Source organism: Triturus cristatus, chromosome 3_2 (genome assembly GCF_964204655.1).
Source record: "Triturus cristatus chromosome 3_2, aTriCri1.1, whole genome shotgun sequence".
Taxonomy (NCBI): Eukaryota; Metazoa; Chordata; class Amphibia; order Caudata; family Salamandridae; genus Triturus; species Triturus cristatus.
Genome location: NC_140584.1, coordinates 282,913,057 through 282,931,687, shown reverse-complemented (window position 1 = coordinate 282,931,687; position 18,631 = coordinate 282,913,057). Strand labels below are relative to the sequence as shown.

General features: G+C 43.8%; 1 protein-coding gene across 1 annotated transcript in view; it reads right to left on the bottom strand.

Moving 5' to 3' along the window:
• Window positions 1-18,631, bottom strand: part of LOC146857150 (synapse-associated protein 1-like) — a 105,510-nt gene that overhangs the window by 48,746 nt on the left and 38,133 nt on the right. The window contains exons 2-6 of the mRNA XM_085647627.1: window positions 17,251-17,360; window positions 15,307-15,373; window positions 12,508-12,581; window positions 10,402-10,541; window positions 8,954-9,090 (exon numbers count right to left, since the gene is read on the bottom strand). Coding sequence (XP_085503753.1) covers window positions 8,954-9,090; window positions 10,402-10,541; window positions 12,508-12,581; window positions 15,307-15,373; window positions 17,251-17,360 — 528 coding nt within the window. The remainder of the gene's footprint in view (window positions 1-8,953; window positions 9,091-10,401; window positions 10,542-12,507; window positions 12,582-15,306; window positions 15,374-17,250; window positions 17,361-18,631) is intronic.

Genomic DNA, 18,631 nt, shown 5'->3' with positions numbered 1-18,631 from the left:
TGAGATTGAGTCAGTGAGAGTGAGTCATGAGAGAGAGTGAGTCAGTGAGAGTGAGTCAATTAGTGAGTCATTGAGAGTGAGTCAATTAGTGAGTCATTGAGAGTGAGTCAGTGAGAGTGAGTCAATTAGTGAGTCCGTGAGAGTAAGTCAGTGAGAGTGAGCCAGTGTGAGTGAGTCAATTAGTGAGAGTCAGTGAGAGTGAGTCAATTAGTGAGTCATTGAGAGTGAGTCAATTAGTGAGTGAGTCAGTGAGAGCGAGTTAATCAGTGAGATTGAGTCAGTGAGAGTGAGTCATGGGAAGAGAGTGAGTCAGTGAGAGTGAGTCAATTAGTGAGAGAGTGACTCAGTGAGAGTGAGTAAATTTGTGAGCAAGTGAGCCAGTGAGAGTGAGTCAATTAGTGAGATAGAGTCAGTGAGAGTGAGTCAATTAGTGAGTCATTGAGAGTGAGTCAATTAGTGAGTCTGTGAGAGTGAGTCAATTAGTGAGTCTGTGAGAGTGAGTCAATTAGTGAGAGTGAGTCAGTGAGAGTGAGTCATGAGAGAGTGAGTCAGTGAGAGTGAGTCAATTAATGAGTCATTGAGAGTGAGTCAATTAGTGAGTGAGAGTGAGTCAATTAGTGAGAGTGAGTCAGTGAGAGTGAGTCAATTAGTGAGTCAGTGAGAGTAAGTCAGTGAGAGTGAGCCAGTGAGAGTGAGTCAATTAGTGATAGTGAGTCATGAGAGAGAGAGTGAGTCTGTGTGAGTGAGTCAACCTATGGCATAAGTGGCCTTTTTTTCAAGTCACTGCTTATGGCACGGAGCAAGGCAAAAGAGTAACTCAAGTAACCATTAATCGCCACTAAATGTGAATAGATTATATAAATTAATTTTTAATCACAATATATGCAGAATACATTACACTGCATGTCTTCCAGCCGCAGCTGCTTATGTCAAAGTGCAGATTACAGAGCAGAGCCAGGACTGTGTACTACCTTTACTAGAACACTAGAAAATTAAAATTAAAAAAAACGTGCAGTGTTAGCATTTATTCAGAAGGGAAAGTGTCATTTTATTCCTTTCTCCAAGTATAGCTGTTGATACAGTACGCATTTCCAACTTATAGCGGGTATCATCTACAAACGTACGAACGAAGCAGCATTCCACTCCCACGCGCCTGGCTGGAACTGAGTGAGACCTGCAAACTCTGAGGTGGGAAATGCAAGTATTACATTTGATCACCGACGCGGCCTCCATCTTGAATGCAGTCTGCGTTTGAAACGTCGAACGTTAGAATGGTTCTATGCGTTGGCGCCACTATTGGTGGCCGCGCGTGGCCCTATAATGCGTGAAGGAAGTAGAAATTCCAAGCTCACTCCCGTACTTCAGTTACACTGCGACAGAACAAAATAGCATGTATTCTAAAGCCTGCCCGTTTTGATGAGTTCACTCTCTAACAATGCTTCTCACATGAATGGATAGATAGTCTTTTCCAGGGCACCGAGCAACGGCGCTTCACAGGCGTCGCGTCATCCCCGTAAAGTGGCTTCTAGACGGCGCTGTGAAAGAAAGATTTGAACAAGTCTATGTTAAAGGTGAAAGGAATGATATGCTTTACAGATGTGTAGAAGTCGTCTGAGTTGCCATAGTTATCTCCATAACTAGTGCCTCGCTTATTGCCCCTATTTCACCAGCTGCATGAGCTCTGCAATGTAACACACAGGGCATGGTTGAAACAAGCCCGGCGGAGCGTGGCGTGCGCACGCTTGGGGGCAGGGGAGCGCATTCCAGGAGGGGGAGCGGACCCTTTGAAGTGCTCCCAAAAGGCGGATTGCATGGCGGCACGATGCGCGTGATTGTGTGCGTGCTAGCCATGCAATCCGCTTTTTGGGAGCACTTTTCAAACCCGCTTTCTATAGTCTCGCTTTGCGATCGCTTACGCGATAGCAAGGTCGAGATCTAAAAAGTGTCACAGTAAATCCAAAAGTCCCAAATAAAAAATAGCCGTGCCCATTGTAAAAACAAATCCTTCCTACCTGTTTTTGGGATTTTTTAATACCTCAATTTATTGTATGTTTTTTTCCAAGCATTTACCCATATTGTGGAAAAAATTTCGGCCCGCTAACAATCCTGTCCAAAAGATTAACTATTAGAAAGTACAGGCATATGGGGGGATAGAAATGTTTGGAGTTAACCGTAAACTTAATCTCCGCTGAGGGGAAACATCAAAATCAAGGAGGGTGGCTCTGTCTGGCTTGTGCCCCAGTGGCGCCTCTTGTCTGTTCCCTGCTAACACTGTTAATTTAGCATTGTAATGTAAGTGCAAACAAGCTGCACTGGATGCATGCTTTGCAGACAATGTTCCCTTCCCGGAGAATAAAAAAAAAAAAGCATTGGCATAGCCAATAGGTCTCGCTTTTTGGACATTATAAGTATTTAAGTTATGCAGCACAATATCCTTGGTGCAACAACATTCACTGTTGCATGACTAAACACTTATAAGGTCCCAAAAGCGAGACCTATTGGCTATGCCAATGCTTGTTCGTTCTTGGCAGTAAATTCTTCTTTTATGCCAAGGGGATTTGCTAGAGCACTACAGTTTCCAGCTGGTGGCATCCGTACGTGTCCCAGCTGAGTTCAATGGTGACTAGGAGTGTCTTTAAAGCCCCCGTGAACTTGACATGTTCATTCATTCTTTCATTTTCGTGGGAAGAGTTTCAGGCCATAGTAATTAAGAGGGGATCTTTTTACCACCCTAATACTTCAGGAATTTGTAAGCATTGCTTGAAGACGGGCTTTCTGTTGTGATTGCACCATGCATATTTCTGCCCCCGTTGCGGAGTGCGATATAAGCTGACAAAATTGTTTTAGATTTAACTCTTCAAGCAAAGTGCTGCTTGTGGAGAAATGTAGTTTGTGTTTAAGCCATACGCTTAATCACATAGGCCATGATGCCCCTTTTAGAGACCCCACGTTTTTTCATCCCACTTAAAACCCTGATGGCAAGCTCTTCCATTCCTGGTGCTTTGCAGCAGTTTTAAGACGTTCTTAGAGTTTCCCGTTGCTCAAATGGGTGTATGTTCTAATAATTATATGTTTCCCTCCTCTCCATTGCTTGATTTTGCACTTATGAGAAAGTGTCACTCATACTCGTTGAAATGTCACTCATAATTTACACTGAATATCCCGTTTTCCTCTTTTAAAATGTTGGCACGAATGCTTTAGCAAACAGGCTGCGACCTAAAATGGGCGTAGCAGAAGGAGAGAAAGCCCTAGCAGTGAAGAGGTTAAAGTAGTTTTGCTATAGCAACCAGTGCGCTAACACACAGAGCAGAGAGACGCTCTAGTTTTTTGTATGTCCTCTCTGAATTAAGACGAAACTGACATAGTGCATTCAAAGATGGCCTCTTAGGTTTTCAGATAACAGACAAAAAAGAGACGCAGAGAAGGGTGCATGCCTTAATTTAGTAGTGAATAGTATTTATGGAGCAGATATATATAACTTTCTATTTCTGAGCGAAGAGTTACGAAATCTCTATACAATCGTTTTTATCACACCAAAATTCTTGTGCAATGGCAGACAGAAGTTAGAAGGAAATTCGCAATTTGAGCGCTTCGTCACTGCATAGAGGAGGGAAGCGCTATATAAATGTTACAGTATGAAAGAAGCCCCAAGTACCTGCCACTGGATTAAAAACAAGCATTGGCCGCACGCGCGCCTCGCGCTTAAAGTAAAAAAAAAACAAGAAAAAACACAAGCCCGGCAGAGCATGGCGCGCGCGCGCTTGGGGGCGGGGAGCGCATTCCAGGCGGGGGAGAGGACCCTTTGAAGTGCTCCCAAAAGGCGGATTGCATGGCGGCACGATGCGCGTGATTGTGCGCGTGCTAGCCATGCAATCTGCTTTTTGGGAGCTCTTTTCAAACCCGCTTTCTATAGTCTCGCTTTGCAATCACTTACGCGATAGCAAGGTCGAGACCTAAAAATAAAAAGGAAATAAAAAAACTTAAAAGACTTAAAGTGAGAAAATACCAGATAAAGAAAGATGAAGAAACGGTAAACCATGGATAGATAAATGTAAAGCTAATCATGACTTATTAAATGGAACAGGCAACAAAGTACATAGCATTTTTAAGTAAAACAACTGAGTTCAATCCGATCGTTAAGTCCATAAGGTACCAGAGAGTTCATTCTGTATATCCAAGATGTTTCACGTTGAATCAAAAACTTGCGGTTATCACGACCTTCTCTGAAAGGAACAATTTCACAAACCAAGAAACGTAATTGGCTGATGTTGTGTTTATGTTCATTGAAATGTGTGGCGACTGTGGATTTCAAATTCTTGTTCCGAATATTGCTCGTGTTCATTCAGGCGTGTTTTAATTTTTCTTTCAGTTTTGCCGATGTATGGTAAGCCACATGGGCATTTCAACATGTAGACCAAATTTTTGGAATCACAAGTGGCTGATACATATAATTTGATGTTGTGACCCCGTGTAGGGTGCTGAACAGTGTTCCCTTTGATGATACTTTTGCAATTACCACAGTTAAGGCAGGGCATCGTGCCCTTGTGTACCAAAGTAGGCTGAACTGAATTGATGGGTTTTAATAACTCCATGAGATTTTTGCACCTTTCATATGCGAATAATGGTTTTTCGGAAAAAATTTGGTTGAAGTCAGATTCAACTTGTAACATAGGCCAATGTTTAAGAACAGATTTTTTGATGCTGAAACTTTCTGTGGAGTATTTTGTGACGATAACAGCTCTAGAAGTTGACTTGGTAACTAACCGTTGTTGATCCAATAGCTGTTTCCGGTGTGTTTTTGAAGACTTATCAATGGCTTTAACAAGAGTATGTGGAGGATAGCCTCTGTCCAAGAAACGACGTTCCATGTTAGAAACTTGTTGTGCAAGTTGTTCAGGTTCTGAAATTATACGTTTGATCCTGAGAATTTGGGAAAATGGAAGGTGACACTTGAGAGAAGGCTGGTGAAAACCGAAAAAATGTAAAAAATTGTTTCTGTCAGTGTCTTTCCTGTAAAGATTAGTTTCAATGTGATGGTTTTTGATGTAGATGAAAACATCCAAAAAATTTATGTGAGACTCACCAATGTGGAAGGTAAATTTCAGTCTATCGTTGACTGAGTTGAGTTGACCAATGGCTTCAGTTAATTCGGTTTTGGAACCCCGCCAAATTTAAAAAATGTCATCAATGTAACGTAAAAAAAGTAGTAAATGTGATTTCCATGGGTCAGTGTAAAGAATATGATCCAATTCAAATTTATGCATGAACAAATTTGCGTAGCTGGGAGCTGCACAATTGCCCATTGAAGTGCCGTTGAGCTGTAGAAAGAAACGGTTGTTGTAACAAAAATAACTGTGGTATAATGTGAAGTGTAACAATTCTAGTAAAAAAACTTGTAAATCCTGTGGTATCTGTGACTGTAACAAAAAACATTCTGTGGCCTGCATGCCAAGGTTATGTGGAATGGACTTGTACAAGGAGGTGACGTCTATGGTGCAAAAATACATGTCGTTCTCCCATGGGGTAGTGAAATTAGATAAGATGTTCAAAAAGTCGGTAGTATCCCTTACGTACGTAGACATTGCTTGAACCAATGGTTGGAGATGTTTGTCAAGATACTTGCCAACTGGTTCATGAAGTGAGCCCCGAGTTGAGACAATTGGTCTCATTGGTGGATCAGTTAAATTTTTGTGGATTTTGGGTAGCATTCGTAATGTGGGGTTCTTGAGAAACTTAGCAATGAGGAACTTGTGTTCCGTTTCTCCGATGGTACCTTGTAGGACTGCTTTATCAATGATAGTCTGCAAGACCGTTAGAATGTCCAGTGTGGGGTTATGATCCAGAGCAGAGTAAATCGAAGTTTCCGATACATGTTCGTCTAGTTTGCAGTCGTAATGAACGGAGTCTATCACAACGAGAGCAGCCCCTTTATCAGCGTTGAGAAAAGTAATGTTGGGGTTGTTGGCTAATTGTTTTAACAAAGATTTGTCCTTCGATGTTAAATTTGACTGTTTTATCTTGTTGTGTTTAAACACGGATTGTAAGTCATGTTTGACTAAAGATTCGAAAGTGTCAAGGACTTTATGACTCACCGGAGCTGAAAAGGTACTTTTAGATGTTAACCCTTGCAAGGTGTTAGGTGGTTGAATGGATGGTTCTGTGAGAACATTCTCGAAAAAATGTCTGAGTCTTAGCTTGCGCATAAATTTGTGGAAGCTTACTTCTGCTTCCAAAAGATTAGAAGAATAGGTTGGAACAAAGGATGATCCTTTTTGGAGTAATTTCATCTGAAATTTGTCAAGGGGTGTTGAGGAGATGTTGATAACTAGATTGTCTTGAACTGTTAACGTTGACTCCTTGTCATTCTCTTTTCCAACGATGGAGCCGCAGATGTTTCTTTTCTTGCCCCGCCTGGGTCTACGTGATCTGAATGGCTTGCCCCTAAAAAAGGAACCGCAGAAGAAGAAGTTGAAGCTAAAGAGGATGGAATCTCGGTGTCTTTCATGACTTCTGTTCGAGGTTGTTCTCTACGTGGAAGGTTTTTGGATCTGTTGCAAGTGGTGTCAGAATCACTGCTGACAGGTGAAGTATCGGTGTCAGATGTTTTAGGTGGTGCTTTGTACTGGCGTCTCCGTGCGTAAACTTCTGCCCAATTGTAAACTTCACCTAATTTATAGTCAATGGTATCCCTGCGGAACTTTCTGAGTTTCCTTTCATTTACTTCTTGTTTGTGTTTCTCAAGTTGATCGTTGATATCAATGAGTGTCTGAGTGAGTTCCTCTGGGGACATTTTAGATGCTAATTCACTTTTGAGTTGAGAGATTTCGGTGTTCAATTCCTCGAGAATGTCCCATGGACAAGTAGATATTTTATTAAATTTCACACCCCTGAGGATCTCTCTCAGGGTGCAGAATAATCTGCTCAAGCTCAACTGGGACAAAACTGAGCTTATGATTCTAGGCAAAAGGCCCTGATCTCTGGGGACCGCATCACTGGCCCGCTGAACTGTGAGTTCCTCATACCCCTTCAAGTAGTGTTAAGAATCTGGGGTTCATTGTGGATGTGTCACTATCCATGAAACAACAAGTGGCCAAGGTGACGGCCACCTGTTTTGCAGTTCTTAGGTGGTTATAAAAGATCCTGTGGCGGATTCCCTTCACAGAACAGAGGACTGTGATCGATGGGCTTGTTTCTAGACTGAATTATGGCAACATACTGCACCTGGGAGCCGATAAATCTACTATCCATGGGCTGCAACTTGTGCAGAATTCAGCCACCAGGCTTTTCTATCGCCTACCCAAGTTTACTTCGGTTTCCAGCCTTTTTCGTGAACCACACTGGCTTACTGTGTCGAACCGTATTAAGTTCATAGCACTTTGCTACGTGTTCAGGATCAAATCTGGAACCGCCCCAGAATATCTCCTGGACTTAGTCCACCTATACCATCTCTCCCGACCCTTGAGATTCTCTCTGCAGACTCGGTTCTTAGTACCTAAAACCTGGCTGGCGCGTATGAAAGGCCGATCTTTTTCCTACTTAGGGCCACTACTGTGGAATTCCCTGCCAGCTTCCATGAGAAATTCTACATCCCTTCTGACTTTCCGTAGGAGTCTAAAAACCTGGCATTTCTAACTCGTTATGCAGATCACCTTTTTTACTCTCTTCTACTCCTGCCCTGCGCCGGGAAACCCCTCAGGGTAGCTGCGCGCATTATTAGTTTCGTAATAATAATAAAACAAGACTCTAGTGTTGCTGATAGGAATGATTTTGATCACGGTCTTTTTAAGAAATTATCTTTGCACACAACATACCACTGTAATCGTCCTCTTGTTTCTCAAATGCTAAGAAAGTCAGGAATTTGGGGTGAAGTTCATCCCTAAAAAAATACCTCTTGTTGAAAGAGACACTCTGAGCAAAATTCAGACTATGTTACATGCTGGGATTTATTGGCAGGACGGGTGTGTTCCTCATGGGCAATGTCAATGGCTGAGATTTCGTTGGTAGGGTCACGACCACAGTTTTTTTGCCAAATACAATGCAGTGAGGGTCTACAAGACACAAAATGCTTATTTTCCACGTGTAAGTTGGCTTGGGTTTGTATTTGATGCTACGTTGGCTAAACGAGTCCATTTCTGTTCAAATAGGTGTATTTATGCATGTTTCGGTGAGCCATGGGTGTGTATGCTTGACGAAGCAGGATTCTCGTCCCAGCACAGCCTCTCTTTTGTCCCCCCACTTGCAGCCACCTATAAAAATGTTCTAAGAGTTCAGCCTTTGGTGTTTACCAGAACAAAGACTCATATATGTAGTTCACTCAAACAGTCCCAAGAGTGGGCTAGATACACAGTTTTCAACTTTTGACCTTCAATACTGAAGACACCTGAATTGAGGTAACCAGCTGCAATACCAGGAGCACAGGGAGACCTACATTTATTTTGTGACACCTGAAAATGGCTTGGGGATGGTAAAGTTGCAGTGTTGTGCAAGTATAGCACCGATTAACTATTCCTTTTCTCTGCTCAATCTGTGTGTTTGGCTTCCGGTCCCCTCCCCTTACCCCTGCTTTAACTCGCTCTTGAGAGTTTTCTGTAATTAGAGGCAAAACACGGGCTAGTAACGGAATTTAGTTTATCCATAGAGTCTGTAATTCTGCTCTTCTGTGTACAAAAACGCAGAGCCAAACAGACCATATTAAGTCTATCCAATCAATATCCCATTCACGTCAGTTAGTACTTTAAAGTGACCAGGTCACCAATTTATTTAAGAGGTTTCTATATAAGTGATATTAGAGCACTTTACACGGTCCCTTGTTTCGATGTATGAACACAGGTTTCACAAATTGATTACAGTTTCTTATGGTTTCCATTAAATGATTTATATTACGGTCTATAACCCCCCTTTCCAAGTTTTACCGATGTGCCTTTCATTTAGGGCGGCACAAGCGCATGCTCACCTGCATTGTCCAGGTCCTCATCCATGTCCTCCCGTTCACTTTGGTTGCCCTCTGCTTGAAGACGCGCCAGCTGGGCAGACTGCTTTATCAGCGAGACACGGTAAAAATAATTCCTCCAAAAGTCTTCCTCTTTTATGCTGCAGGTAGGGAGAAAGCGGAAACAACGCTGGTGAGAGGTGGAAGCCCCTCTTATTATGGCTATCACTGGTCAGTCTCAACTTCATGTAGCATCCTATGTGTTTTTAGGCAGAAATAACACATCACAGCATGCATGCTATTGCAATGCCAATTCGTGGTGACAGCCTAGTGAACCTGGGAAGTGCAGTTTAATCTTGTTCTATGTCTGACAAAATGCTCTGCCGGGAAAAATAGAAGTTTGTTTTTCAAAAACATTTGCAGAAAACTGATTTAAGATAATTCTATGAGTTTTACATTGTATTTGGAATCTGGGAAACTAAAAAGCTGGTGTTCTTAAGTGATTGGTAGGTATGCAGGTTCTGTTAGTACCTTGAAATGAATCCCTAAATAAGGACTAATAAGGGAAGGAGAGGATTTTATGAAGAAATATTTGTAGTGCAGGCAGGTTCTAGAAAACCTTTATTTTACATTACAAAGCCTGATAAAGAAATTATGGAATTACTATAACTTCTCTGAAGTCTGCAGCAACAAGAGTGCTGGGAGAGAGGAGAGTAAGGAGGATGGACCAGGAGAGGAAAAAGCTCGAGTGAGGGAGTCTGGAATGAACCTTCTGAATAGCATGACCCTCTTAAGGAATGCTCGCACCACACCAACTGGTAGAATGAGAGTGTATTATGGGAAGAAGAGGCACTGCAGTGTCCAGGATGCAAGGAGTAAAGGAAGAAGGATTGGGGACAGCAGTAGGAATCGTGCTTGCCGGAGAATGAGAGATCGTTGTAGGTTTCAGGAGAGAAAGAGCCCTAAAGTGGGGTCCTCGCTGACTGTGGGTTGATATGGGACCACCTGGTGAGGTAGTGCCCATGGTCCCAGAGAGATTCTGGGTCGATGAGCGGGCGAGAGAGAGGGCGAGAGAGAGAGATCAAGAGAGAGAGAGAGAGAGAGAGAGAGAGAGAGATCAAGAGAGAGAGAGAGAGAGAGAGAGAGAGAGAGAGACTATTGCCGTCAGCTTTTCTTTAAACTGCTTCTGCAGACGTTTCTGGGCAACAGAACACAGACACAAACGCGTCTTTCTAGGGATGGATCGGTGTCCGGGAAAGCATGGAGCTGTGAAAGGGAATGTTTTCGCCCAGCAGCAATCTGCCTTTTCACACTGCTCATCTTCTACTACTTGCCTACACTACCACCACCCTTGCCAGCACCTCCCGCCAGTCCCTGCACTCCCAAGCCATAGGTCCTTAACTTATACACCCTTGCCCTCCAATGTCGCCAACATCGATAAACATTGCCCAGAGTCTCATGCTCTTCCTCACCGCTTTGGGACCAGCTCATAACGCATCCTGTTGAGGGTTAGGTCCTCGCGCAGCATGACCATGGCAGCAGGAGCAGCCTTCTCGAAATCAAAGGGAAAGTGAACCCCAGGCGGGGGGTCTCGCAGGAGGTTCCGGCGGTCCTGAAACATGAACACACGTATGTACCCCAGCCGTTAACATTTATAACATCAATGCGTACAAAGGCTTCTTGCTATATTGATCCCCATTTATAATTTACCATTTGCATTGAGCAAAACAAAACAAAAAAATAAAAACACTATTTTAACTCCATGGTACCATTTTGTCAGCACCAAAAAGTTAAAAGGCGTAACCAGTCCTGTGGGATTGAAATGAGTGACTTTCAGGCTACACACAAACCTTTGAAGCGGTTCACACCAATGCCATGTCCTTGGGATTTTTTTATAGCGCAATGTGCCACATGCCCCAGATCCTAACCTAGTCAGACCTGAAGGGAACATCATTGTTAATTCTAGTCTCTTCCACAGTCCATCCACGGATCCCTCGCCCTGCCCTAATGTCAGCCGGTGTGCCTCCAGCTCCTCCCAGTGTTGCTTTGAGCGTACCCAGCTCCTTACTCAGGTCAGTGCACGTACTCTCTGCTTTTCACACTCCATCCATCTTCTGCTGACACTACATGATGCACTTTCCTGGGCATCATCTGCCTACCCGTGAAGTCATCTGTCACCGCATTCAAATTAAATAATTTTAAGTGCTCAGACAACCACTGTGAATGATTCTCTCTCTCCACATAACAGCCTCTTGGTTAAATCAATTTCTAATTTCCGCTTACACCCCTGGATCACCACATGTCCAATGTCTTAACTACACAAACCAGGGTGGTTGAGAACTTCAACTTTTACCCAATGCCACATCATTCAGATTAATCCTCGACACGGACTTCATACCCAAGGAATATCCTGACAAGAAAACTAAGATGCTCTCTACAAAAGACGGTGAAACCATTCCTCCCCAATAGCAAGTTCAGAAATGCCATCCAAACCCTCATTTTCTCGATTGTGGATGGTAGCATAGAGCTGCTCTACACTCTTCCAGACTCCACAATGCTCCTTCATTAGCACCCTAAATGATGCAGCATGCCTCATCAAGGGTCTGGGGAAATATGAACACATCACCCCCACCCTGATGGAATTCTACTGACTTCCCTTGCCATCCCATACCATCTTTAAAACCAGTTGTATCATTCATAAAGATATGATGCCGGGCACCATTATCTGGCTCGCAAGCTCACCACCTCTGAAGGCACTCTGTACCCAGCAGTTAGGACACCAACAGAATGGAGATGAAAAAGTGCAAAGAAGAAAACAAATACAACGCAACAGGTCGTTTCCATTTATGCACCCAGGATCTGGAACAATATCCCTGTATCCACCAGGACCACTCCAACCGTTTGTCTACATTGAGCTACACAAACACTACATGCATAAGAGAATACCACCAAATCACACCAGTTTCTTGACATCAATCAATGGACTTTAGGGAAGCTGATTAGATTATGGAAGTCTTTTGGGTACTAGCTCTTCTAATGAGAGCAATGCGATTCCATGTATTGCATGACCTGGAGGCCACAAATCACAGGGAGACGTCACCTCTCAAAGTGATTCATAAACAAAAGTAAAAGGGACAAAACGGTACTTGGAGACCCCGTAGAAACGTTGTATGTATCATGACAGAATTATGTGGCATTAATGTGTTGTGGTCAGTGAAGCAGAACTGGTGATCACCATTTAAGTTTCTTCGACTGCATGTATCATTAAATAATCTATCAATTAGTGTCTGTGCAAGTTTGTTTACAAGGTAGCACAGTCCTCAGGTGGAGCAGGCAAGTTAAAGAAACAATGAGGTGATTTTGTACGGTATCTGGTTAAAGGAAATGAATGGGGCGCTCCACCAAGAAAAGGGCAATCTCCATGATCAGCCTCCAACAGGTTCTTTCAAGTCCTGATTCTCTTCATGTCATCATACTCACAGAGCAGAGCCGGAAGACAAGAAGAAAGATACACACCCACTGATCACCTCGCATTTCCTTTCAAAGTACAGACCCTCCAGCATGGCTTCTGAACCTACCGAAGATAGGGCTAGAATCTGCTGCTTCATCAACTCCTCTTCACAGTATCCAACCCAGGGGGGCTCTGTCCTGTCTGCAGAGAACCAAAAAGTCTCATCAATACAATTTGTTTGTTTAGGTATTACAAAACACTTGCATGCCATCTTATGGCTACTTCAGAGCACGCTAAGTAAGTGTGCATGGATACCAAAATAAAGCTCTATGCAGTCACCGTGAATAAAGAGACCATTGTGCACCAAAGGTATGCAAAGGGAAGGACTAATCTTTCTCGGTTGCCTCAGAAGCTACCCTGCAAATGACATTTTACAAGGTAACCTCAAGAAGCATTTTAACACAGAGGTTTCTCACATCTTCATGGTAATGGATTACCACTACTTGAAAAATGGAATGATCTGAAATAACATTGTCCTTGTTTAGCACAAGATGTGTAATGGTTTTGCCGGTACATAAAAAAAACATGGTTTCACTTTTAGAGCAGAGTGCTAAAAAAATTGATAAAAACACCTGTGTTGCACTACTGTTCATTTTATCGTCACCCTAAATATTTTTTGATTTTTGAATCAAATTTTAGATCTCTGTAGTTATTGGCTTAATTGTGGCTGTTTATAAATACATATTTGGCTGTTAAATTATAGTTTGTAATTATACTGCACTGTATAAATGTTTTGTCTACCACCTTGCACAACTTATTTCAAAAGTAAATACATTTCTGAATCATTATCAGATATGAGCCGGCTCCAGCACCGGTGCTGTTTTTCAGAATTTAGATATGTCAGCAGAGCTGTGTGTGCCTGGCTCAGAACTGTAACATCAGGTTGCACTGGCAGAGCAATATGTGAATGTGTGATACCACAACTCTAGTAGATGGATGCTGGAGAGCTAGTAAAGGTACATTGACAGGGAGTTATGTATTAGTGACATAACTGATACAAGCGTTGAAAATGCAATAGGCCTCGCCTTTTATTAAGTTAAAGCCATTTGCTTTGCTAATGGTATTATATAGCAAAGCAAATGGCTTTAACTTAATAAAATTTGCGCCTCACGGTAGTGGTTCCAACTGTGCCTTCGGGTCTAGGACAGAAACACAATGATGCTAAGAACTGTAGCAAATGTCCGCTTTACACAGTCCAGTGTCTCTGTTTATACGTTATGGAGTTGAAAACAGCGTTGGCCCACCCCCTAACTGCCTCGTCAAGAACATGCCGAGCCTCTAGGCCCAAGCCGGGGACTTTCCTGCCACACCTCCCCCGGGAGTAAAGAGAGGAATGCGCCAGCCACGGACACCTCTGCCCCCTAGACACCGGGTACCTGCGGGGCCTCTCTGGAGATGAATCTCCTCCTCTGGGATACGCAGGTCCGCCTGCCCGTTCATCTTCGGCCAGCCTGGGTGGGTGGAAAGGCTCCTCGCAGACGTAGCACTCTGATCCCAGCTCAGAAGGTGACTCGGCCCCGCGGCACTTTCGCTTTCAGAGTCTGAGCTGAGTCCAGAGCAGGGGGTGGAGAGGAAGCAAAGGGCGCTGGGGGTTGTAGTCTTTTGGCTCAACAGTGAGATTTGAGGGGACAGACGTCATTTATCAACTCTGCACCCAGCTGCCGAATGGGCTCGGATATGAACTGTATTTTTTACTTAGCCTTTGTTTAAAAAAACAACAACATCTTTTTAGAATTGTTTCTGACTTTCCGCTAAAGGGGCCACCTCTCTTAAAAAAAATATCGGCCATTGTTATGACACGGAGTCGTGTTGAAAGAAAGTTATCTATTAAGTAAATAACTAGAAGGCGGTCCACACGCAGGTGGAAGACAAGGGAGCTCGGCTCCTCGCCTTATGGCGGCGGCTCGGCGAAGAACGGAAAAAAAGGATTCTTCTTCCAGCAGTGCTCATTATCAGACGCGGTACATCCCACCTCAAAGTACTTCCATCTCGCACTGTACGCAGACACACACACTACACTTCTCCGAATAGAGATGCCGCCAGACAATAACTCTAATTTATCGGCACGTGAGTCGGAGGAGGACGCCTTCAGTCTTTTAGAGCCGTCCCAGTTGGACTGGTTAGTGAGCCGTCCCAGTTGGACTGTCTCGCATGACTGGTTTCTTATCTTTATGGGGCCATGTGTTTGGCCCTATAAAGATAAAAAAACCTTTTACGCCATCAGTAAGTCGGGGCAGCCAGTCCAACTGGGACGGCTCTAAAAGAGAAAAGTGTACGTCACTAGACGCTCTTTTCCAATGGCTGGCCACCGTTTAGCATAAACCGTGACGCCAGACAATGGAAAGGAGGGGCGGGGCTTAAAGCCCACTAGAGAAATCTACCCTAGAACATTAAATCTCGCCAGCGAGACTGCGCATGTCTGCGCAGTCTTACGCCAGGCGAGACCTAAAAAGGGGTGATGCAAGCATGGATTGATTACACTGGCACAGCTAAGAGCATTCTCAAATCTGAAATATTGGGACAATGTAAGGCAGGACTCAATTACACTGACAGCCATTGGTAGCTCTCATGCTATAACTTGAGGGTGCTTATGTTCATAAAGCACCGCTATAACGTTATGCTGGTCCTAAAGTTGAAATAGCAGGAGGCAGCAGCTTTGGTTAGTCACACTACATACAACTAGTCATCATGGTCAAACGTGTATGCGTTACATTTATTGTGAGTATCACATTCTGGTTTCTCAGCACTATAACCAATATTAGCCACATGTATTGTATGACCTCTACGCCACGTTTTAAACAACAGGTGGAAGATTTGTTGTCAGGAAGATGCTAATGCTACATCAACATCAGCAGATGCCACTTACCGGATTTCTTGGACTTCTTCTCCTTCACAAACTTGTCTTGCTCTTTCTTGAAATCGCCCAGTATTGTCTAAAAGAGATAGAAGTCCCTGAGAAGAGAGAGCAGTCTCACGGCTTCTTTCCCCATATATGATCAGCCATGACTCTAGCTTCACGGTCTTCACACACATAGCAGAACCCACCTCCTACCGGACACACTATCTGCAGGGTATGGTTGGAGCAGCGTTCTCTGGCACTATTCACTACCCTTGTGCTAACCAGCAGGTGCACTAAAGGACCAAAGTCCGGTTTGGGAGCTAGGCGAGTTGGAAGGCTTTGGTACACCTCACTATCTGTTCACCTTCAGTCATTAGTCGAGTCATTTAGTGTCTATTACATCTGATTCAAATCTAATGGTTTGAAGGCTAATTAGTATCTGCATTAAAATAGACTGCGATTTGAATCATCTGAAATCTGACTACATTTAGCTGGCTGTCTTGCATGTTAAAACAGGTGTACCCTCGTGTGTTCCCCTTTTTCTTTCACACCCCTGTTTGTTCATCGTCCATATCTGCCTCCTGCTTCGCTTCTTCTCTTCCAAAGGCAGTATGAGACGCTTACCACCATTACCCCTTAAGCACAGTCTACACCCACCCTTGCTTCATCATATACATTTTACCTTTACTGTCCACTTCCGGTTTCTCCCTGTCCACATTATGACCAAATGTTTTTTATTTATTTTTTATTTCGTTCCAATCATGTGTAACGTGAAGTTCTTTCTATTATGTGTGAACGTGCTCACAATGCACACACTCCTGCCCCTGAATCTGATAATAGCCTGCACGGTGAGTGGGTGGAGGTAACACGGAAATGTGTGTGCTATGTGGCCTTTCTAATTGCATACTTTAAGGTGGCTGTTACTGCAATGTCTGTTTTAATATGCCTACGGGCAAGTTTGTGTTTTGCTCGTGCTTTACCTGAACATTCAACTGCTGTTCATTCATGTGACAATATCGTGTGGGGAAACGGCCACTGCAACGCGGCCGTTATAACGCATAACCATAACCACGCATGCATTACAACACATGCGTGGTTACAACGAAAAGACTTTACCACGCATACCTTTACTACGAAATTCGTAGTAAAGGCATGTGTGGTAAAGTTAAAAGAAAAAAAAGGGGGGGGGGGGGTTAGGGGGATCTCCCCCCCCAAAAAAAGCGTGGGATTAAAAAAGAGGGCTTGGGGGGGGCACCCCCCAAAATAAAATATAAAAAAAGCGCACCTGATTCCGTCATTTAAAGAGAGATGTGGAGGCAATCCACGTCGTTAGAGGAAACGGAAGGACACTTCAATTTCCTATTAAAGACTTGGAACGTCACCAAGAAAGATCGAGGAGAGGAGAGGTAAGGGGGAATGAGAGGGTGGTGTCGGGCAGGGGTAAATTTAAAGGGTAGATTTATAGTGCGATATCCTAACAAGAAAATGCCATTAACATGCATAATTTAACAACGAAAATCGTTGTAAAAGTATGCGTGTTAAAGGCATTTTCTTGGTGATGGCATTCGCGTTGTAACGCATGCGTGGTAAAGGCATGCACTGCAACGGAATGCGTTGTAAAGTCATACATTCTATTGTGTGTGGCATTTCCTCTGAGGTTAGTTCCTGAACTACTGGCCCCAAAGCAGTTTGCAGGTTCGTATCATATTCACCTTAACTAACAGAGGTGAGAGAAGTGAGACATAAGTACTGCGCAGAGGGGCGATAGCCCCAGGGTTGAAAATGTCCCCGGTTGATTTCTCACTTACCTGCTGTGAATGACGGACTGCACTCATTAACCTGCTACCCTCCAAACCTGGCTAGGCAAAGAGCCCTTCTGCTTGACTCAATGTTCTTCCTTAGGATAAATCCACCCCTCAAGATTCAAATGGTTCTACTGTCCCACTTCCCACCAACCAGACGTTCATCTACCTTGTCCAGAACCTTATCGATGAGGTGAGACTTCTTGATGCTCTGGGTTGTGACCCTCACAGACTCCGCCATTCTCTTCGAGGCAGACGTGGCAACGGTAAACAAATAATCTGCATATTGTGAACAGAAAGCGTATGAAAAGTGTGGACTCTTTCTCTCATAATTACAGATAATATAATCACAGCTTAAGCATGCATGACAAATCTCAGTTGTATTCCCAAATCAGAGGAATCTTGTCTAATCATGGAGAGATTTTTGGGAAAATTGAGCATATATTTTTTTTATAACACATTTTATTGATTTTTGTTTGAATTTTGACAACAACACACACAAGACCTCTGGGTCCAGGCCACAGGGCCACAATAAAACATTTGTAAATGTGCAGAGTTACACGTTGCAATAAACATGACAAATATTGCAGTAGCAATAGGTAAACATTATGAATCAAAAAGCCTTCCCGGTCTCAACCAATGGACCCTATTGTCCCCAGTCCAGACCCCCATATTCAGTCGTATTTCTGGGGGACCCCCTTACCAGCTTTTCCGGCACAGTGCAAGATTCCATGTATGGACAGGGTTTGTGCATCCCTCCAGTGCCTGGCGCGGTCTCTCTTGACCTCCATATATGCTGTTGCAATCAAAGAACGGACTGCTCTGGAGTCACCCACTGACTCCATAATACCCAGCAAGATTATCTTGGGATCGAGTACTAAGGGAATTCCTAACACCTACCCGATGTACCTATTAATGGCCATCCAGTACGTGTCTGTGCCTCTGGACATGTCCAAGCAGTGTGGTAAAGAGTGTCGGTGAAGACCCACATCGCAAACATGCCAGGGCGCAGGCCTGCCACAGTCGCTGGAGGAGTAATACATCCTATGAAAGTAGCAGAACTGAATCAAGCAGAGACACATGAAAATGGCAAGCATACTCAAGGCCATCTTCGCCTTCACCCATTCGACATCCTCCATGGCCCCCACATCCTCCTACCACCAAACCCTCAGGGTCCCCAGATTGTCGGACGTATTGATAACCAGAGACTTGTAATGTCGAGAAATCCCTCCCCCCACCCAACTTGTCAACCCCCAGTTTACATTCAATGGCATTGAATTCTGGGAGAGGCGTCAGTCTGTCCCCTTAGCACGTCAGAGCATGCCGCAGCTGAAGGTAGCGGTAGCACTGGGTGGAGTGAAGGCTGAATTCCTCCGCTAGTTCCTGAAATGAACTGATATGCCCATCCCTCTAGCCATCTCCTAATGTAGAGAGACCAATCGAATCCCACATCTGGAATCCAACCAACCATGCCGTCTCAGACAACCATGTCCTGTGCCAGAAAATGGTGGCTCCAGTGAGAGTGCAGTATCATTTAGTGTGGTGTAATG